Below are 22,987 nucleotides of genomic sequence, written 5' to 3' on the forward strand. Positions count from 1 at the left end.
CTTACTAACTGATTCAACATACTGAGTGAGGCACGAGGAGTCAGTGATGACTTTGCTCAAATGTTCACTCTTCTTCAAAGAGACCAGTTTTCCTTCCTGTTAACACTAAAGCGAAACAAAGCAAGAGCCACGCTGAAGTCTTAACACTCAGCTACAAATGGTCTACTTTCACCTTCTCGCCACCTGATGGAAAACAACTTCTTTTGACTTCATATGTGTAATGACTGTTTGTGATGTTTGTCAAAAATTCATCCTTCCTGCTAATGCTTATATAATTGGAGGGCTTCATCTCTGTTTCTGAATCCCAAAGGATTTATAGATGTTACATAATTTAGTCCTTAGTAGTCCATAGATATGTGATTAACAAACATCAAGGAAAGTAAATAAAACATATGTACAGTTTAGTGAATAACTATAAAGCAAACAGCTGTGGAGCCACCAGCAAGTCAAAAAGTAGAGTGTCTTCCACTCTGTGAACCCCTCCCAATCAGGACTCCCTCCTTCCCTCTTAGAATTTTGTGACAGTTATTTCCTGGCTTTCTTTGGAGCCTGAGTTGTTTCCAAAAAACTTAGTTTTTATATCCTAAGTCGACTGTTATTTCTATTTTACCATACATATATGTTTGTCACCAGTGTGTTTGCACTGCATTCCTTCTTGCTTACTATGGTCATTCCTTCAGCAGAGTTTATTAGTAGTAAATCAAGTCTTCGTTTATCTGAAGATACCTGCATGTTCCCCTCACTCGTGAACGCAGCTATGAGGATGTGGAGTCCCTGACCTACAGCCGTGCCTGAGGCCCTGTGAGGCCTCACCTCGGTCTGCAAGCTGCAGCTGCCTTACACGCAGGCACTGCTGCTGTGTGCCGGTCCTCTGCGGTGATCTGTCTTTTCTACTTCTGTAACTTTCTCTCTGCCCCGATATTCTGCCACTTCAGTAGAAAAATACCTGTATGTGGGTCTCTATACTGCTGTGTTTATATTGGAGGATGTTTTTCTCTTCAGTGCTAGAAAATTCTCCACCCTGAATATTTCAAGTATTTTATGTTGGAGCTTCTCGTTTTACCCTATTTTTCCCCCTTTTAATATATTTTTCTTGTCTTGCTGTATTAAAGCAAATTCCCCAAACACAATCTTTACATTTATTGTTTCCCTTAACCGTACCCATTCTGGAATTTCCCAGAAAGCTTTAAAGATTTCCCCTCCCCTCCAGGATTTTTCAATTTGTATGTTCCAGGAATTTCTTTTTCCCCCCAAACTTTAACCTTTTTATTTTGTATGGGGGTATAGGTGATTAACAATGTTGTGGTCGTTTGAGGTGAACAGCGAAGGGACTCAGCCATACATGTATTAATACATGCATCCGCTCTCCCCCAGACCCCCTCCCATCCAGGCTGCCACGTAACATTGAGCAGAGTTCCCTGTGCTGTATATACGATAGTTTCCAGGGATTTCTTAACTGGTCATTTCATTCCTACATGTTTTTGATTAAGTTTTTAAAATGTATGTATCCACTGGGTTCTCTTTTTAAAAAGTATTTATTCTCAGTTATTTTCCGAGTCACTGGAATCAGTTCTCTAGCTTCTGTGCTTGCTGGCTGTAGTAGCGTTATTTTCCTTGAGTGCTAAAATGTTCATGTGCAGGTTCGCCTGGAATGGCAAGCTCCTCCCCTCCCTTAGTCTGCACACTGGCCTCTGCCCTCTACCAGGCCCAGAAAGCTTCTGTGTCTTAACGTGTGTTGTAGGTAGGCAGCAGTTGCCTCCAGTTCTATTCAGAATGTGCCAACGCCCTGGGAAAGAAGGCTTCTGAGTAATTCCTATGAAGCCAGCACAACAAAACCTGACCCAAAACATCAGTGAATACCCGTGAGAAAGTCCTAAGGAAAATGTTAACACGTACGTCACAGAAGTTCATTAAACAATACAAGCCTATTGTATTTCACTATGAAATTCTTTTCTCCTTCTCTTAACTAAGCAGACTCACCCTTTCTCTGCCCTGCTTCCCTTCTCCACTACGTCGTCTCCATCAGCAGCACACGCACATCTTCAGAAGCTCTCCCTTCACCCCCCAGCTCCCGACCCACCCCTCTCATCACCTTCACAGCCAGTGTCCTCGAACAAGTCACATGTTCCCCATCAATGTGTCATCTACTCACACTTACATTCTGCATTTTCAGTTTTTATTAATTATATATACACAGAGTTTAAAGAGCTAGTAAGTGCTACTAGGATTACTACCAAAAAAAAAAAAACCCAGCTGACTCCTGGTCACCACTCCCTGCCCGTTGATCCCTGTTCCCCAACGTCAGCAGTTGTTTTTTGGTTATTAGCTCCACAATTCTAACAAAAACAAAAACAACACGCTTACACTGCAGGTTCTTGGTTCTCCAGGTTTTAGGGATTATCTTCGGAGAGAATGATTTAGCTATTTTCTGCACACATTCTCTTATCTTCCCCCATGGAGATAAATCCATTTAGGTTATATCAATTTATGTTTACACTGCAATTTTATTATTATTCCCACATTGAACCCTTCCATCTTCTTTTACCCCTTGTTTTAGATAGATTGTGTGTGTGTGTGTGTATGTGTGTAATTTAGAGTTTAAAATCCTTGGAATCTTTCAGCACACTTGTGGTAATAATCTTTATCTGACCTGTGACAAAACCTTCATGGAATTCTCTATCTCTAGTTTTTTTCTGTTTGCACCCCTCCCCCACCACCACCAGTGCTTTTACCTTTTACTTTTTTTATGTTGACACTATAGACGTACAGAAAAGTTCCAGTAAAAGTTCAACAAGTTCCATACTCTGGACCACACAGGGTCCCCAGGGTTACCATCCTGCACAACCAGAGTACAAGGGTCAAAACTAAGAAATTAGCATTGGAGCATACTAGTAACTAAGTACAGAGTTTCCGTGGCTTCCACCGGCTCTTCCACCCTTGTCCTTTCTCTGGCCCAAGATCCAGTCCAGGACCCACAGCACACGCAGCTGTGGCGGCTTCCAGCCCTCCCATCTCTGACTTTTCCTCAGTGCCCCATCACCTTCTACTGTGTATGATCTTGACCCTTTTGAAGACTGCCGGTCACTCGCTTTGTAGAACATGCTGCATTTCAAGGGTTTGTCTGGGTTTTTCTCGTGATTTGTTTGAGGTTCTGCAGCTTTGGCCCAAATGCCGCAGAAGTGAGGTACCTTCTCAGGAGGTATGTGATGTCACACATACTGATGTCACACTGGTGGTGACACTGATCATTTTTGGTTAAGATGGTATCTGCTGGGTTCATCCACTGTAAGCCTGTTTTTCTTTCCAAATAAATTTCTTAGGACAAGGCACTTTACATAAATAACCTGTTCCTCTCAAAGCTGAACTTTAGCATCCACTGATAGATCTGGACAGTTGTGGTTCCACGCTGATTTTCTATTTCCCTCATCTTGCATGAATTTTTTTTCAGTGTTTATTTTTTTATTTTTAATGGAAGTATAGTTGATTTTCAATGTTCATTTCTTCTATATAGCAAGAGACCCAGTTAGTACGGTTCATCCCAGGATACGGAATTTAGTTCCCTGTGCTGTACAGTACGACCTTGCTGTTTATCCGTCCTGTGTGTAATTATCTGCATCTACTACCCCAGACTTCCAGTCCATCCCTCCTCTGCACCTTGGCAACCACAAGTCTGTTCTTTTTCTGTTTCTTGGGATCACTTGTGCCATGTTTTAGATTACATACATAAGTGATATCGTGTGGTATTTGTCTCTTTCTGATTGACTTCACTTAGTATGCTACTCTCCAGGTCTATCCATGTTGCTACAAATGGCATTACTTCATTTTTTTTTTTATGGCTGAGTCATTGGAAGGACTGATGCTGAAGCTCCAATACTTTGGCCACCTGATGCAAAGAACTGACTCAATGGAAAAGACTCTGATGCTGGCAAAGATTGAAGGCAGGAGGAGAAGGGGATGAGAGAGGATGAGATGGTTGGATAGCATCACCGACTCAATGGACAAGTGTGAGTTTGAGCAAGCTCCGGGAGTTGGTGATGGAAAGGGAAGCCTGGCATGCTGCCATCCATGGGTCACAGAGAGTCAGATATGACTGAGTGACTGAAATGCTGAATATTCTTCTGCATGTATGTATGTGTGTACACACACTGGATCTTCTTTATCCCTCTGTCCATGGACATTTCATTTGCTTTCATGTCTTAACTACTGTAAATAGTGCTGCTATATGATCATAAGGGTGAATGCATCTTCTTGAATTAGAGTTTTGTCTGGATACATGGCTAGGAGTGGGATTGCAGGATCATATGGTGATTGTTTTTAATGTGCTTGAGGAAGCCCCATACTGCTCTTTATAGTTGCTGCGCCAGTTTACACTCCCACCAACAGTGCAGGAGGGTTTCCTCTCCTTCTCATCCTCTCCAGCATTTACTATTGTAGACGCTCTGATGCTGGCCATTCTGACCGGTGTGATTTGCATCTTTTTGGTTTTGATCTGCATTTCTCTAATTAGTAATGTTGAGCATCTTTTCATGTGTCTTGGTCATCTGTGTGTCTTTCCTGGAGAAATGCCTGTTTAGATCTTCTGCCCATTTTTTGGTTGGGTGCTTGCTTTTATTTTTAGCTCTATGTCTCTCATTATTAAACACTCACATGTCCATGGGTTATAATCCAGTAGCATTATTTTGCTGCTCAAACTGTTCCAGCTTTGGCCTTTAAGAGATTTTGATGTGTCACCATCCTTTCTTGATCTCTTCTTAACTCACTGAAATTTCAGTATAACCCAGTCTCATATTTTATGTCTTAGTTTTCAGACTAACCACTTGTCTACAGAACTCTGATTTCTTTTACTGGAGAATGACATTTAGAAAGGAAGATATGGATACTTGGATGTGCTCATTGCTACTGGGGTGTCAGTTGTTCTAGGCACTCTGAGTAGACAGAGCTTGGGTATGTATGCACATACGTATAGTTACTAATGCAAACGTGTTCATTTCTCTATACCTGTGTAAATGTATTTTGAATTTATACTGATACTGCTGATTTCCATCAAACAAACATTAATTTTGGAAGGGTTGTATATATTTCTGCTTATTCAGGTTGGTTTATGTCTTCCAGTAAGATTTCATACTTTTCCACCACAGGCCCTATTCTTTTCTTATTTAAATTCTTTCTACCATGTTACTGTTTTTGTCAGTATCATGAATGACATTTCCCATCTGTCCCTACCTCCCATCCCATTTTTCCAACTGTTATTTCTAGAATACAGTGACTTAATAAATATACAACAAATAAACAAGTCTCCTTAAAACTGGGATCCTTTTTAAAAACTATATAGCCATAATTTGTGAGCAGAAAATTTTATCCCTTTACCACATTTTATATTGTTTCTTTTAATCAGTTACATTTGTTATATCTAAAGGTATTATTTTACTCACTATGTTGCTATCTATGCTAGTGATAAACCATCCTTGCATTATTTACTTGTAATATGTTGTTCTTCCAGTAAATAGCTGGAAACTACTTACTAGTTTTTTTAGAATTTTATTATTCTGAATACTAAATTCTAAATTCTATAAATTTAGAATTCTGTATTCATAACTGACATTGATCTATGGGTGGAGAAGGAGGCATACTATTTCCAGTTTTGATATGAAAGTTATACAACTTCAAGACAAGCTAACAGCAGCATTTCTGGTTTTCTGTTGACTTCAGCAGATTAAATTTGGAATTGTGTTATTTAAACCCAGACTGAATACAGCTCTAACACCATCTACTACCTGATAGGTGCTTTATTACCCTTCAGGTGTTTTCTATAGGACTTTGTAGCCAAGGTTTCTACTGCTTCTTGACACAATTTTAGCCCATTCTTCAAGGCAGTCACCCATTTGCCCTAGGTTTTCAAACTTATTTATCTTACTCTTTGGGGTTCAGTCTCCTTTTCAATATTTACTGTTGCATGGTTTTGCCCTTACTTTGTTCCTTTTTGCTAAGCAGGCAAAGGGTTTATTTAATCGATCTTTTCAATGAATCAGCATTTGTTTCATTCAGTTAACTTATCTTTACTCTTTTTTTATTTTAAATAAATATTCAGTCCCTATACGGTTTCAAGGCAAGGACTTTCCTAAATATACTTATGGCATAAAATGTTTTACTACTTTGGGGTATCTACTTGATTTTCTTCATCTCAGAATTCTTTATTTTCAAATAGGGAATATTTTGACCCTCTTATTTCCATCTTATTATCTTTCCAACTTTATCAGGTTATAAGTTATTCAGGTTTTGTGACCAAGAACTCAATCAAGTTTGAGAAACAGAAGAAAACAATGTACATTATCCAGGTGTAGGACCTAAGTGTGTATCTCTTAAATCTAACTTGTTAGTCATTAGTTTAATCATCTGTCCTTGGTGATTTTTTTTTTATATACTAGACATCCAGATTCTGAAAGATGTTTTCAGTCAGGTAAACTTTTATTGTATGAGCTTTTGTTTTCTATGTTTAACACAGTAATGATGGTTTCTAATTAAACATCTATGACTTCTGCATCCTTTCTGTAAACGTTCTGTCCTTATATATTGTCCCTCTTAATGCTCTTTAGCACTTTCTCCCTTAAATTCTACTTTGGCATTAACTTTTTCTTCCCAGTTTTTCCCAGTAACTCTTCATTCCTGTTTGTTTGGTTTTGGGGGGGCGGGGGGTGACCTTTTATTAGACTTACTTCCTCTAAACATCACACTGCTCCATTTCTTTGCTTCTTCTCTAATAGAATCTAGGCCATTCACCTAATTAAATATGTTATGTCCATCCATTTTAATTATTATATTTTAATTTCTTTCATCCTTTTGTATAATTTTTATTCTCTTGGTTAAGTTTCTATTTTTTTTTCCCTCTCCTTTGCTTAAACAATTCTTATGATGGTTGCTTTCAGTTTCTTAACATTTCCTTTGTACATCACAATATCGAAATTAACTGCCCCCGGCAGGATGCTTTCTCTGCCTCCTGACTTCACAGGCATAAATGCCAAAACCTTTTAGGATGCCTGTATTTTAATTCCTGGCTGTTGCTGATACATTTGATTACTTTTGGTTCTAGACTATCACGAAATCAAGCTCTCTCCCGAGTTGGGGACACACTGCGTCTGAAATCTTGCATGTCCACAGATCCGTCTCTATTGCCTTGATGTGTCCCAGAGTGTAGCAGCCCCTGCTTATCCTCCAGGAGCATGCGCCCCGTTAGCCCCTCTCCAAAGGGGACGTGTGAATCCACGGTCTGCTCTGGCTGAGCCTCAGCAGGAAGTCTTTCCCACCAGGCCACCCCACCCCGTACCTTTGCTCCACCCAGCCCCGTCCACCCGGGGATCCGTCCCAAAGGTCCTGGGGCAGCCAGTTTTCTCAAACACACCCTCCAGCTGCGGCCAGCCTGCCCATCTACGAGGATTAGGGTGACCGTTCAAGGTTCCGTACTGTCTCGTGCCCATGCTTCCGAATCTCACACGTTTAGCTCATTTGAGTGAAACAGGCCCTTTTCAGTTAACAGCAGGATTTGAGATCATACAACTGAAAAGAAACTCTTCTAGAGAACAAGTCGACATGGATCCAAAAATATATGGTCTTTTCCCTGCCCCCCGTCTTTGAGCTGTTATTCCATTATAAAGAGCTAGTCTCAGGAAATAATTTTTAATCAATGATATATGACGATCTTCATTATTTATAAAGTAAAAAAGAAAAGTACACAACAATGTACCTGTCCATCAGTGGGAGAAAGGCTAAGTGAGTTAAGGACTTCTACCCGCTGAAATAGGGATTTAATGGCTTTGACAATCATAGTAACATGGAAAATTGCTTAGCATCACTTGTGAAGTGGAAGAAGGGCACATATTCATACATATTATATGAATCCAACTATGAAAATATCATGTGCAAAACAATGACCAGGCAAAGGGAAGACACCAGAATGCCAACAGAAGTGGTGTGCAGGTGGTTTGTGGCTTTTCCAACCTCCCCCCTTCTTCCTTTCCTACTTGTCAAATTAAATATCCGAGGTAATAAAATGGTGTTAGAAACACCATTTGTAAACCATGCAGAATTGAAAAGTGATTGTGACATTTAAATGGCTTCTTCAGAAAGGGTTCAATGTGCTTACTGACAGTTTTCTGGGGCTTTAAACTCTTTACCTCAGCCAATGCTTCATGAGTAAACTCCATCTCAGCTCTGCTGGATCAATCATTTGCTCAGATAAAGCTTTCTGCCAGTGCCCCCCTTGCAATACAGTGATAAATAAAACTCAGTTTGACCTTGGGCACCCAGAATGCCCAGGTCTCCCAAACACACCCCTCATCACAGTGTGGGCAGAGACACCCAATGGTGCCTGTGAGTGCCTTACAACCAGGTGACACATGGAATTAAAAGCTCGGGAACCTGCAGCAGCGATGAAACCTGCACCTTCTCAGACAGTTTTTTCCCTTGGAACCCCATGCAATGCCCCTTCTCCCCCCTGCTCCCCTCTCAGGGACCACCCCAACAGAAGTCTCCCTCACCAAGGGTCAAGCCTGAATACACACATTTTCTTTTAAATATACTAATTTTACCTGCTGCCAGCAATGCCTAATCATTTAAATTCTTTACAATGCTTCCAGATTGTTTATGACAGCTTTGCAGAGCAGGGTACACACAAATGCTCAACAAGGTCCACCAGGAAAGGAAGGACTTGAAAACTTTCCTGTCCAAGCATTTCTGTCACTTAGAATCATGCAAGTTGACTTTTTTTTTTGATCCATAGTTTAAGGCTCAAGAGAAAACTATAATTTTCATATAAACATTACATTTATTTTGACAGAGTCTAAAACACTAACACTTAAAATTTGCTTCAAAACGGAAAACCTTCCATTATCCATCCCTTTATCCTTTCAGATAATTTCATCATCATGAGCTTATTTTATACCAACAAACCGTCACTGAGGTTCTCTGGCCCCTGCCTACTGTGCTTTGTATTTTTCATGCTCTTCCGTCTTGATACTTCTAAAATGCTCTGAAGTGGAAAACTCAAGGTTGTAAAAACTGAACGGAAGGCAAAGAGGTATGCAGAAAGCCTGGCATTCTCTCCGAGGTTTTGCTGTGTGGGCGGCGGCTGTGGCTGTTCACAGGCGCGGTCCCTGCCGTCTCCCTCCCCACTGGATGCGCTCAGCTCGGCAGGCACACCTGGGAGACACTGCAGGCTGGGTTCCAGACCACCACAATAAAGCGAGTCACACAAATCTTCTGGTTTCCCAGTACACAGAAGAGTCACCTTTCCACCATACTATATAGCCTGTTAATTATGTCTTCAAAAAAAATACAGTTACCTTCATTGAAAAGACTACACTGCTAAAAAAATTTTTAAAAGCTAACCATCATCTGAACAAGGCACAGTATCAATAGTTAACAGCCAAGATCACAGATCACCATAACAAATAGAACAGTAAAGGACAAATGTGAAAAAAGAGAGAATTATCAAAATGTGACCCAGACATGGAGAGAGCAAATGCTGTTGGAAAAATGGTGCCAACAGACTTGTCACAACCCTGCAATTTGTTTAAAAAAAAAAGAGGTGTGATAAAATGAGGCATGCAGCACTGATCAGGTCATCCCAGGAGAACTGGGGTGACCACAGACTCACCTGACCCATGCTGAGTTTTGCGGGAAGGGAACGGAATCCTGTGAAAGTATAGTGGCCACAGGTGGGCCCTTGTGGGTTTCACTTTATAGGGGTGGCTGTCGGGAAAATTCTGAGGTTCCAGAATCACCATGCATGTGTGTATGTGCTCAGTCGCTCAGGCGTGTCCGACTCTTTGTGACCCCATGGACTATAGCCCACCAGGCTCCTCTCGTCATGAGATTCTCCAGGCAAGATTACTGGAGTGGGGTGCCATGCCCTCCTCCAGGGGATCTTCCCGACCCAAGGATCGAACCCACGTCTGCTGCACTGCAGGCGGGTTCTTTACCGCCGAGCCACCGGGAAAGCCCCCAGAATGGCAACACACACCATCAAGCCCAAAACCTGAGCCACCCACCGCTTGGTGGTACATTCTTAAGCTTTTGTCCGACCAGCCTTATCTCATCTTCTTTCATAGTTCAAACAGGCCAAGCCCTTTCCACCAAGCCAACCCAAACTGGGTTCATCAGCGTAGAGACTGTGTATCTTCAAGACCTCGACAAACCAAAAGAACCAAGAAGGCAGGCTCCACCAAGAGCAGAAAGAACCACAGCGGGAGTGCCGCTCCCTGTGGGAAACTGACGTCTGGGAATTTCCTTCTGCAGGACGAGCCGTGACAAGACCCTATGGGACGCTTGAGGAATCTGGAAGGCAGTACCAGAATACCAGGCGGAGGAAAGCACGCCGGAAGGGCGAGTGTGCCCGGAAGAGCTTCGTCTTGCCCGGCTCTGAAATGAAAGCAGGGAACTTCCAAAGAGCTTCCCCCTTTCCAGCGACACAGCCCTATTCACAGACCTGTCCAGCATCCTGCAACAAGACAGGCCACTGGAAGGAAAACCCGAGGACCTCGGAGGACATCTGTAGCTAAAAGGAATCCTCCTTTTATGGTGTGGCGCGCTTGGCTAGATGACTCTCAAATGTTTCCCAAGTCCTTCAGCCACACTCAGAGGTCGTCTCCACCTCCCCCCTGCCGCAGCCGTGGCCCAGCGAGCCCCCACTGGTGTTTCTCCACTCACCAGGACTGGCCGCATCTCACAGAAAACCAGGAGGGACGCCAGCTCAATGTCTTCACTGTAGCCATTCTTCAGAGGAACAGATCTAAATCCTGCAGGTCGAAAACACAAACCAGTTCACGTCAGATCTCTGCTTTTCTTGGAGTACCCAGGGATCAGGCGCCCAGTGCACGGAGCGGAGAGGTCCGGGCCCTGTGCTGGGGCACTGACTTCCCTTCTGGAAGCCAGAGGTCCCTCCCCCGCCTGATGGTTGGGGAGTGGGGCTACAGAACACGCCCTGACTGCCAGGTCCAGCCAGAGAAATGAAGCTAAAAATGCCTGCCCTCTAGAAATGCAGATGGCTCGGAAGGATTAGAGCCCATAGAATACTGCACGCTGAATTCGGACCCTCTACAGCTGTGGTTTCAGTCCCTTAAATATTCCTGAGCCCAAAAGATGCAAAGGAGTAATGAATCCCCACGTCCATCTTCTTCACTCAGCCCTGTACAAAGCTTGGGACAAGCGAGTGTTTTTAAAGATGTCCAGTGGGAAGAAATCTTTCCATCCCTTGGCAGTTTGCCCTGTTGATCATCCTCCCCTAAAAGGAGGATGCCATTTCCCTATTTGTAGTTTGCCATTCCCTATTTGTAGTGAGGACCTGTGTCTGCCAGTCATTTAAATGTTTCTTTTTATTGAGGGAGAGGGTTAAAATGGGGCTGCAGTCCCCCCACCCCTCCCCAGTGAGTAATGTTTAAGGCAACACATCTTAAAGGTTGGTTGTTTGGCTTGTTTTGATAGAGCAGTAGAACTGAATAGACAGCAGAAATTAACATCTCATTCCCACCCACTCGTACCTTATTACAGAAGGAACCATTGTTAACGGCTTTCCAAAATCATCTATGCAGTGTGTGTTTCCTTTAAAATCACAGAGAATAGTACCCTAACCAGCCATTCTGAATCTTACAGTTTCCACTGAACACTGTATCTTAGGGATTCACTATGTAGCCCTAGTTTGACTTCAAAGCTTTTTCTTAAATGGAAACATAGTTGATGTACAATATAACATTAGTTTCAAGTGTATTGTATAGTGATTTGACATCTGCATGTACTATGAAATGATTATCACAATAACTCTAGTAACCATCTGTCCCGAAGTAAGTACAGTATTACTGACCACATTCTTTATGCTGTTATATAGTACATACCTGTGGCTTATTACTAAGTAGAGATTTGTACCTTGAGAGCTTTATTTTTGCCTTGTATCTACTGATTTTCTGGGACAAGCAACGCACAAAGTGCCTTCCGCCAGTCAGGTTTTGGCTTGTTTGATGATTATCCTTCTACCTCTTAAAGAACCTTTTAGTCTGTTAGTTGACTTATCATCTTTAAATAATATCTATTGAATCTCTCCCTCTGTGCCACTTATGATGAGGACACTGGCATGCTTACATAACTTGATAGCATCTCTCCCTTTCCGTTCCCTAATTAGGTAAACTGTATTATTATTTCCACATTGATGTTGTATGTAATACTTGCATTCCATTTTGTAACCATAATTTTCGCACAAAGGTAGGCTTAGTTTTCCTGATATTTAGCAAAAGCCAAAAGATACAATAAGGAACGCTTGAACACCCACGACTTAAATCTTACATTAACCTTTTACTTATGCTTATCCACCCACTAATCTATCGCATGATATTTACTTCCTGTTTCAAAGAAAGATGAAGACATCTACACACTTCTTCTTCTGTCAGCATGAATCTCATGAACAAGGACTCAGTATTTGTTCAGTGTCCTTTTTGTGATGTAAAACTTACACACAATGATTTTTTTTCAATGTCCAATGCTCACCACCTCCTTACTGAACTGACCTTTTTCCATTAGATATTCTGGCTGGCTAAAATTGTCTTTTGTGATCTTCAGTACGAGCTCATGGGGACATATAATCCCCGGACTGTGCCGGTTTGAACATATCCATCCTTTGATTTTACACTTGAGTGGGCACAAAACTCTCAGGTCACACTCTTCTCCTTGAAGGATTCTGGGGGACCCTGCTCTCCTTGAATTCTGCTGTAGAGAAGTTTTCTGAACTGTTTTCCCCTTATACGTGTTGGGAATTATGCTAAGATGTGAATCACCTCTGGGTCTTGTTAAAATGCAGATACTGACTCCAGAGGCCAGGGCTGAGGTTCCGCACCTCTACGGAGCTGGTCTCTGGAAGCTGTCTGTGTAGGTGCTGATAGACTGCCAGAACATACTGCAGTGCCAAGTGCCCCCTGATGCTCAGGGAGGCTGCCCACCCACCCAGAGTGGGCCAGCCCAGTGCCCAGCGCAGGCCTCCCTGTTTGGGGCAGTGAGCTCCACCCCTGCCCTCGGAGGGACGTCTCCAGGTACACAGATGTCCTGCCACCACCCAAGTCGCATTGTTACCAGCAGCCCTACATGTGGACGGGGCTGAAAGGTGCTAGCCAGTTTCACCAGAAACTGATGCCATTTATATTCTGATTGACACAAGCAAGACCCGAGAGGAAAGGGAAACGGAGACACCGCTTGAAGCAGCATCAGTATTTGGCTGGTCAGGAGTCGCGGCAGCCCCGAGGGTGGCCGGCAGAGTAAGAAGAACATGGGGTTTGAACTCAAGGCATTCCCGGGTGTGAATCCCAGGCTCTGGTCAGACAGGTGCGTGACCCCTGAGCTAGTTAATTAACATCTCTTGGCCCCAGAGTGCTTATATTTAAAAAGCGGAGATTATAAAACTCCTTTCACAGGACTGCTGCGAGGATTAAGAGAGAGAGTTTTGAGGCATGGAGCACAATAAATGCTGTTTTCCCTCTTTGCTGAGCTCCAGCCGGCTTAAAGGCTTAAGTGCATCCCTGGTAACAACGGGCAGGGTTTATTTTTGAGTTCAGAAGGCCCCCCAAAGCCTTATGCACAAAGGTATTGTTATTCTGTGGCATGCCCCCCCATGAATATGGATGTCCCAGGCAGGAGCGGGAGAGAAGGTCTTCCTGGGAGCATCTCACAGCCGTTCATTCTGTATCATCCTTGAGATGTTCTTTGTGCTCTAAATCCCCCCAAGCTCAGTCACAGCATTTTCTAGAGAAGTCCACCCAGTTAAGGTAGCTGCGCATCAGCTAGCCGCTCTCTGAGTCCTGGGAGGGGCGCCAGGGCTCCGTCAGGACCCCGTCTGGAGGGGGACAAGGCAGAGCCCCTGCTCTGTGCGGGACACATCCGGGGGCTGCTGTGTCCAGAGGGGAGGAGCACAACTACCACAGAGAAATCCGCCGCCACCTGATGCGAAGAGCTGACTCACTGAGAAAAGACCCTGATGCTGGGAAAGATCGAGGGCAGGAGAAGTTGAGGATGAAACGGTTGGATGGCATCACCGACTCAATGGACTCTTATAATTTTTTATTTACGAGCATTATTGCCACATTATTTGTTGCAAAAATATACATTATTGTTTATGATAAAAAAAGACATCCATCGTAAGCCTGACTTACTTGGCTGATGTAAAGGAGGTGACTTGCAGAGTGCAGAAGTCCTGCGGCTAAAGAGCTGCGTTTAATGTCGTTTACTGGGAAGTGGGGGCAAGTTAACCCAGAGGACTGGCAAAATCGGGCCTCTCGGACTTACAAACAAGTGTACAGCTCTTACCAAATCAGGAAAACGGTATGGTATTTCTAATCAGGCAAGTATTTCTCAAGTGGGAATGTGTTTCTTCAAAAGGGGGCAGCCGAGGTCTCGCTCACTTTTCTCCAAGTGTCAGCTGAGGAGCTGGCTACACATGCAGTTCCTGGGCCCCATCCCGGAGGGCCTGAATGAGAACACCCTGGGATAGGTCCAGGAACCTGGATTTCCCCCCACCCCACACACACTCACCTAGTTGTAGAAATGATCAAAGGCAGATACAAAGGAAGGTGTAGAAATTTAGGGAGTATCTGTTATGTTTCCAAGTTGAGAAAGAATTTAAATAAGACCCAAGGTTTTCAAGCAACATCAAGAGAAAAGACTATCTGTGTATACAAATTACTAGGAGAGTGATCTTTTTCTCTTGAAAAAATGATCCTTGAAAAACAGGGACCAGTGACGATCTGTGGCTGGTTTTTCTCAGAAATACAGGGCCCTTCTCCAGGCACGCAGGGAGTTGTTTTGCCCAGCATGGGAGAGAATCAGAAGTGAATCAGCCAATCTCAGAGAAGAGGAAGGTGATGCTCTGACAGCCCAGATGACTTGCCCAGGACGAGGTGGGAAGAAGGGACCTAAGACCGTGGCTCTGGGCCTTGTCCTCCCCTATAAGCACCTAACCAGCCCCTGAGCCTGCCTAAGGAGAGGCCTACAGAGTCTAAGTTTCCAAAATGAAATCCAATTATAGTGCCAAGTGGACTGTCAGGTAGTAATCCAATGTTGGATGCAGGAGCCCCCCAGCACCCCATCCTGCCTCCCTCCCGTCTCTGTCCTGCTCACGGGACTCCAATGAGGATCCACTGCTCAACCTACCCACGACTGAATACAAACCAAGACAAAGGCTTCATTCTTCCCAAAAGCCGGCAATGCAAACCAAAAGATGAGGCCAAGAAAAACTGAACGCTGTAATTAAAAGGGGCCTTACCTGACTTGATTCCTTTAATGGGGTACGTGGCATGGGCCAGAAAGTTGGGATCGCTGAACATATCTTCCTCATAAACCACAAAGCGCAGAAATGCAAGGTTGGGGTCATAAATCTCAAACGTCACCTTCTCCTGCATTGGGGTCCAAACAGGGCTGAGGCCATTGTCATCTGGAAGAAGATCCAGGCTCTTTCAGGGGCCCCATTTGTCCTGCCCCCTCTCAGCTCACCATCTCTACACCCAGCAGCTTTGGATCTCCTGAGCAGCCGTGTAGATACACATCTAGGCCAAGATCTGATCTTTTTTCTTTTCAGTGGCATCACAGACCTGGCCCTCAGTAAGCAGAGCGGACGGGACCACCTCTCCTTAGAGCTCTCCCATCTCAGCTCCCTGGCACGTGGGAGGGATGGGCGGTGGACCACAGAGCAACAACACGTTTGTAAGAAAGAGAAGACACGGTGGGGGCCACATCCCTCGTCTGATGAGGGAGGTGGGCCAGGCTCTGAACAGGGGGTGGGTTCTGGAGTCCCTGGGGAGAGCCAGCCTCAGGGAGCAGGGAAAAGAGGCAACCTTCACCCTCCACAGGGCCAGCTTCACCAGCCAGTCTGTGAGCTGTTACCCGCTGCCTTTTACCAGGGGCCAGTGATCCCAAGCCTAGAAAGGCCCCCAGTTCAGTTCTTCCCAGGCTTCAAGTGGCAGAATAAGCCATTTCTCTGGGCCTCCCCGCCCACTGTTGGCTCAGATCACCCAAGTTTGGCTGCAGCCTTGGGGGCGGGTCAGCCGCATCCTCTCTGAGCCCTGGACTTAGGTGGGGGCTGATCCATAGAGGGGACATGCCAGCGTGATGGGCACAGGGAGCCGTGGCCTCGCCCAGGCCTCCTGACGTGGGTGACGGGCTGAGAAACACGGCGGTGGGTCCAGCTCTTGAGTCCCGCGGCCCTCCGTTGCCCCTCCGAGCTGCCCACAGAGGGCGAGGGGACGACGGGAAAGACCCGGCCACCAGCGCGTTAGTAAAGCCCCGCCGACCGGCACCCCCGATGTGCGACTCAGCTCGCCTGAAGTCTCGGTGAGGGGAGGACCCTGGCAACTTACTCACAACTGTCGTCTTGAACTTGCTGTTGTCATACTCCGCGCCGCATATCTCCACCTCCACAAAGGGACACGCGATGCTTCGTCCGGGTTTGGGGAGATGACGGGCCCCCAGGACCTAGGGCCCCAAGAGCCAAGTGTTAGAATTCCCCGCCCCTCCCCCCCACGCTCCACCCTGGGCAGAGCTGGAGAGTCCTACATGGGTGGGTTCTGGTTTCCTCATCACTGGTGAGGTGCCACACCCTCCGGGAGCAGACACCCCCACCGCTTCCCTGTTGTGGACGAGGAAACAGGCGAGTGGAGTCAGGGTGGAGTCCCAGAGCCGGCAAGGATGAGCCAGGATCGGAGCCCCACACCAGACTCAACAGGGAGACCTCCCTGCACACAGAATCACAAACACCCGGGGGACACCTACAGAGACAGAGTTCGCTCACTCAGTTTCCCAGCTCCTCCAGGGAAAGGATGGGGAGAATGTCCAATTCTTTTTGTAATGGGCCTTTTAAGACCTTTGGTCCCATATGCCTTGGTGTCTCTTCCTTAATCTTGTGTGTGTGTGTGTGTGTGTGTGTGTGTGTGTTAATCACTTCAGTTGTGTCCGGCTCTCTGAGACCCCATGGACTGTAGCCCGCCAGCCTCCTCTGTCCATGGGATTCTCCAGGCAAGAACACTGGAGTGGGTAGCCATTCCCTTTCCCAAGGGATCTTCCCAACCCAGGGACTGAACCTGGGTCTCCTGAATTACAGGCAGATTCTGCTTCAGAGCCACCAGGGAAGCCCCCTTAATCTTATGAGAAACACAATTCACTTCCCTACCTTGCATAGTTTCCAAACAGGAGAAAACAGAAACTCTTCACTAAGAGACAACGCAATGTCTAAAAGTTGGCTCTGTTTTAAAAAGCTTCCACCCCTCAAAGTGGCCATTGCAAGGATAAGCCCTCTCCTCAGTAAAGAGCAGAGAGCCATGTCGCACCTGTTTTATTTCTCTCTCTCTGACCAGATGCTGACCCTGCTGATCCCAGCAAGAGGTGGATCTGTAACTCGCCCCAACAACAAGGGGAGGTGACCACGATGGACCTGGGGAGACGCCCTCCCGCCTCTCTGCCCCTGCAGCGACCCTGGCAGGCACCACAGTAAAGGCCCTCAACCGTGTCTGGGTGTTGACGGCTCACACGGAGGCCAGGCAGAGGGCGCGGCCTTACCTTGACCGTCAGGGTCATCAGGATCTTCCTCTGGGATTCGGGAGGCAGGGGGTCGTACTTCTCCGCCCTCATGCTCTCAGGCTGCAGGACGTAGCCCGTCCGCCCGTTGAGGGAGAACAGGGCATGGTTCATCTGCATGTACTTGTCTGGGGAGGGGAAAGAGCGGCTGCTGAGAGCAGGGCAAGAAAGGGGGCCCCAAGGGGCTTCTCCAGAAGTCATCAGAGGCACACCAACAGATGAATGGATAAAGAAGATGTGATACATGTATACACCGGAATACTAAGCCATAAAACAGGAACAAAACTGGGTCATTTGTAGAGAGGTGGATGGACCCAGAGTCTATCACCCAGAATGAAGTAAGTCCGAGACAGAAAAACAGGTATCAAATACTGATGCATATATGTGGAATCTGGAAAAACGGCACTGATGACCCTAGGCCAGAAACAGAGACGCAGATGTAGGGAACGGACATGTGGACACAGAGGGAGGCTAGGACTGACGTATGTTCACTGCCATCTATAAAACAGATAGCCGGCGGGAATCTGCCGTGTAGTCAGGGAGCTCTGCACGAAGCTCTGCGGTGACCGAGAGGGGTGGGGTGGAAGTCCAAGAGGGAGGATGTATGTCCCCAGACAGCTGATTCACTTCACTGTACAGCTGGAACTAACGCAACACTGCAAAGCAACTATACCCCAATGAAAGGTAAAAATCATTTGTGGTGGCTGTTAAAATAGGTATCTCACTTAAAACTATGGGTTTAAAAATTCATTAGAAACTCATGTTATTGGAAGAAAATTGGATTAAAAAAAAAAAGCTCACACTGGGGACAACTTTCCGAGTACGATACAAAGTCCAGAATGTACTCAAAGCTAAACATTTTTACACAGGAGAAAATTTCCATAGAATCTGACATGCTTTAGAAAAATCTGTTTCAGTCCACTGACAGGTAACTTTAACCTATTAAGAAATCTGATAACTGCTGTAAATACCTACACCCCCTTAGAAAAATAAGAAGTACAAATACAGTCTGCAGAAAAGAAAATGCCTATGTTTCTTAAGGATATGAAAAACTGGTTAACTTCTCTGTTACTCAGAGAAGTTACCAGTACGGGAAGCTCTGACCAATGTGACACCAGTTTTCACTATCAAAGACAGGCGTTTGCTAAAACTAAGTTGGTGAAGTTAAGCCAGAAAGAGTTTTCATTCCCGCCCACAGTCTCCATGGAGGCGGTCTAGCAGTGTCTTTGCCCAGACACTCCTGGATACCGGCGTGCAGTGGTTTCGCTCGGGGCCAAGTTGCTCAAAACTGTTGCATCCGCCCTGCACCACAGGCGCTCCCACGTGTGAAGGGAGGTTCACACAAGGTTACGGGGTCAGTGCCATCTGCAACAGCAGTGAAGGGAAGTCACCTCGGCCCGCCTCGGCAGGGCTCCATTTGAGGACACGATGGTTCCACTCAGTGGGCTCTGACGCAGGCACAAAAACAGCACAAGAGAGACAGTACTGATGAACAGGTCCTCCAAAGAGGCTGGGAGAACCACCACAGTGCCTCTGCACCATGCACTGTAATTAACGCTACCCCTTGCGTGAAGAAGTTGGGCATGTTGGCTTTTTCCAGCAGATGATTATCTCCAGAAGAGAGCCCGAGCAGAAAGCCGCCAGAAAGGGATGGCCCCAAAGAGGAGGGGGGACCAGGACATAGCCACGGGACACCTGGATCCAGCTGCACCTGAAGCTCCACTCCTAGACTTTTAAATTACGTGAGCAAACGCATTTCCTTTCCTCCCTGACACCAGACCGACCCCGTGTCTGTCACTTACCATCGAGAAGCCCGCCAAACACAAAGGCCTGGCATGGCCTGTGGTCCCCTTCACCGCTCCACGCAAGGGACAGGACCTCACGCTAGCACACTGGCTGAACTCTGACGGCTCCTAAGAAAAGCTACGTGCTCCGGCCACCACATCGCACTGGCGGCCCCAGAAGAATGTGCCTGGAATGATGCCCGTCATAGATTTACTGGCCACAATCAGCCCCCTTTACCTGGAGTCTGGAAATTGAGCGCCACCATCTGGGAGCCACACAGCCAGAGGCGGAAGGGGTCATAGTTGGACGAGTCCACCCGCTGTCCTTTGGGGTAAACACGGGTCAGACCCTTTTGATTGTATTTCAGGAGATCGCCGGGCTTCTGTCTGACGATGCTGTCAGCCTTCGTCTCCACGAAGGAGCGGATCTCTCGGAAGTCAGGGTTTTCTGCACAAAGACAGGGAGTCAACATTTATCCTGTGTCTCCTGAGTTTTTCTTAATGCCACTGGCAGGATGTGCAGGTCGTCAAATGCAACCCAGAACCTCTCTCGGAGAAGACGTTCAAGTGGTTGTGACGATCCCGATGTAACTGGTTCTGCGGTGGGCTCTTGCCCTCTGGAGAAGTCTCAGAGATGAAAAGGCAGCCCAGGGTTCCCACTGCCTCTTAGTCTAGGATTAATGTAACCTGCTTTTTTTGTTTAAAACTACCAGCAGCCTTGTGCAGGAAACCACCAAAGCGATACAGGATACAGTTATAGAAAGGTGTGGTGCAGGAAGGGATCAGCAGGGAGGAGATCTGAGGAGCAGAAGACACAGACAGGGGCCTGGCTTCCCCAGCGAAGGTGTCGCAGACGTGAGATGAGTGAACCCAGCATCTTGATGGAGGGAGAACCGCCCTCCCGCAGGAAGTGGAGAGAGAGAGCAGACGGAGCGCCTGTGGAGGGACAGTGAATGGGAAGCGGCGTAGAGGGAAACGCAAACAATTCTTGAACTGTTTGGATAAAGCTCTGCTTTAGGTGGGAGAGCTCCTAAACATGCCGGGCCTGGCCGATTCCAGTTAAGAGCTCCAGCCTCTTGCCCTGGACATCGAGAGGTGCCCAGGGACCAGCCTCCGGGTGACCATGAACTCCGGGGTTTAGGACTGCCTCCCTCTCTGCCCTGGAATTACAGGTTCTCTGGTCTGCCCTGGAATTACAAGCAACTACAGGAGTTGCTTGAAAGGGGGAAGAAAATATGACTAGGACCACTATTAGTGCAAAGAACCTGCTGCTTTGGAAAATGTGGTCAAAGATCCACTTTTGAATTTTCCTGCAGCAGGCCTCCAAAGATACCGAGGTCCTGACCTCTGGAACCTGTAACTATGTTCTTTCAAAGGGACTTGGCAGAGGGAGGGCTTGAAGTGGGGAGATTACCTGGCCCTAAGTGAAACTTTGTTCTTGAGAGGTTGAGGGAGATGTGACTACAGAGAAGAGAAGGCAACACGACCACAAAGGTGGGGACTGGAGAGACGTGGCCACAAGCCAAAGAATGACAGTGGCCACCAGAAGCTGCCGGAGGCCAGGACCAGATCCTCTGGAGGGAGCGGGGGCCCTGCTGACACCTTGATTTCAGCTCAGTGATACTGACTTTGGATTTCTGTCCACGACTGCGAGAGAATAAACATATGTTGTTTCTGCCACCAAATGTATAGTAATTGGTTATGTCAGCAGGAAAATAAACAACCAATCCACCCGTTAAGAGGGTTTCTCCTTCTAAAGATACCAGGAGGGCCTGCTTCACCAGCATCCTGGCCCCGAGGACACTCTGACGGGGAGGTTCCCACTTGGCACGCAGAGTGAGCAGGTACCACGGTCACCATGCTGCGTGACAGCGCCAGGCTCGGAAAGGAACCCGCGTTCGCCAAGCTGGGGAGGCGGTGGCGGCAGACGTACCAAGGTTGTCCTTGGTCTTGCTGGTCGGCTTGCAGTAGACGACGAGGTCCGAGAGCTCGATGGCGATGGACTGGTTCTTCTCCCAGTACTTCATGTTGTTCTCCTGTGTGGAGCCAACCGTCTTTAGTTTCAGCTCTCAAGCTGGCCCCTGGGAAGCCCCACTCTTCCAGCTCACCTGGCGGGTGCCCTCCTCCTCGGAGTCTCTGCCCTGCTTTCCGCTTGGCCCTCGCGCATGTGCAAATCACAGTTGCAGAGAGTTTTCCCTCCCGCAACCCCCGCCCCGCTCCCCGCTCCCGGCTTCCTCTGCCTGCAGTAATTCTCCACCACGCTGCCCGACCCAGGAGCAGCGTGAAGCTCAGTCTCCGACCGCGGCTCTCGAGAACACCGGGGAGAGGGCTCTTCTTCATCACCGCCTCTCTCCTTAACCCTCTTGCTCTCACCCGCCGCCCTATCCGGCCCCCCAAAACTACTCTTAGAGCTCATCCAAACTCCCAGTTCTCCAGTTCGGGATCTCCGCAGACCACGGCAGCTTTGTGGCTCCCTCACTCCCCTGAACCACGCACTGCTCTGTGCAAAGGGCCCCTGGGGACCAGACCACACGCCATGGACTTGGGAGCCATTCGCCCCTGGAGAACCCCACGATCAAGTCCATCCCCGTGTCGTGGACAGGCCACTCACTCCACTCCAAACCAGGCCTCCCTCTCAAGCCCTGCCAACCTCGGACTCATCCTCCCAGGGGCCACGGTGGGGGCGGACCCCCTGGGAGGGTTATCACGTACAGGTGGCAACATTCAGCATCTGGGGTGGGGGGACGCTGCCTGGCTCCAGGCATCGCACACTGAGAGCTCGACGGATACTATCTAAGCCCACCCATCCCCAAGAGGAAGACCATCTTCGTTCCTCAAAGAACCCGCAGCACACAGACAGGGTGAGCGGCTGACCCCAGGCCCCGCAGCAGGCCCGGGCCGAGCCCAGAGGCCGAGCGGCGGCCTCACCCATGTCCCCACTCTGGATCCGTTGCTTCTGCACATCCTTGGCCACCAGGTGCCAGAGGAGACCTCTCTGCAGCGCCCCCAGGTTCACACGCCGGGTCCCCCTGAACCACAGCACAGCCAGTCCTGGCCCCTCGCCCTCTTCCCTCCTCGGCAGGCCCGTGGGTCCCTCTTCCTCTGGACCCCGCCGCCTCACTCCTTCTCCAGGACGCCTTCCTGGAGACCTCCATCCGGGACCAGGAAACAGACGCTGCGTCCCCCACACCTTCCGGAATGCCCGCAGCCTCACCCAGCCTGGCACCGTCCCTCACCCGGCTGTCCCAGGCTGGGGCCTCTCAGCACGAGTGTCCAGACCCGTGTCCACCCCCCCAACCCCGAGACATGTCCCTGGGGAGCAGGACCCCTCGCGGGTGGTGAGTCCTCAGGCGACAGGTGGTGACAGGAGTGTCCCAGCGGTTACCCGGCGGGGACTGGACTCGGGGGCGCGTCTGAAAGCTGGCCCGAGTTGCTGGCTTTGCCAAGTGGGCCAGCCATCGAGCCTCTCTGCCTCAGTTTCCCCATCTGTATGACGGGGCTAACGTGGGTCCCTCCCTGCTGCAGCTACCGTGCGAATTCAAGGAGGCGGCCTCTCTCCTCGCTGGGCGTGTGAGAAACAAGGGTACCACACGGACTGCCCCAGCGACGCC

At 47.6% G+C, this 22,987-nt stretch overlaps 1 protein-coding gene and 1 long non-coding RNA gene across 2 annotated transcripts in view; one reads left to right on the forward strand and one right to left on the reverse strand.

Moving 5' to 3' along the window:
• LOC139029950 (uncharacterized) overlaps positions 1-21,061 on the forward strand; it is a 67,142-nt gene extending 46,081 nt beyond the window's left edge. The window contains exon 2 of the long non-coding RNA XR_011482289.1: positions 17,373-21,061. This is a non-coding gene — a long non-coding RNA (uncharacterized lncRNA). The remainder of the gene's footprint in view (positions 1-17,372) is intronic.
• Positions 1-22,987, reverse strand: part of PLCG2 (phospholipase C gamma 2) — a 152,803-nt gene that overhangs the window by 5,590 nt on the left and 124,226 nt on the right. The window contains exons 26-31 of the mRNA XM_070451481.1: positions 21,310-21,412; positions 19,615-19,824; positions 17,575-17,720; positions 16,380-16,494; positions 15,290-15,457; positions 10,702-10,790 (exon numbers count right to left, since the gene is read on the reverse strand). Coding sequence (XP_070307582.1) covers positions 10,702-10,790; positions 15,290-15,457; positions 16,380-16,494; positions 17,575-17,720; positions 19,615-19,824; positions 21,310-21,412 — 831 coding nt within the window. The remainder of the gene's footprint in view (positions 1-10,701; positions 10,791-15,289; positions 15,458-16,379; positions 16,495-17,574; positions 17,721-19,614; positions 19,825-21,309; positions 21,413-22,987) is intronic.

Source organism: Odocoileus virginianus, chromosome 20 (genome assembly GCF_023699985.2).
Source record: "Odocoileus virginianus isolate 20LAN1187 ecotype Illinois chromosome 20, Ovbor_1.2, whole genome shotgun sequence".
Taxonomy (NCBI): Eukaryota; Metazoa; Chordata; class Mammalia; order Artiodactyla; family Cervidae; genus Odocoileus; species Odocoileus virginianus.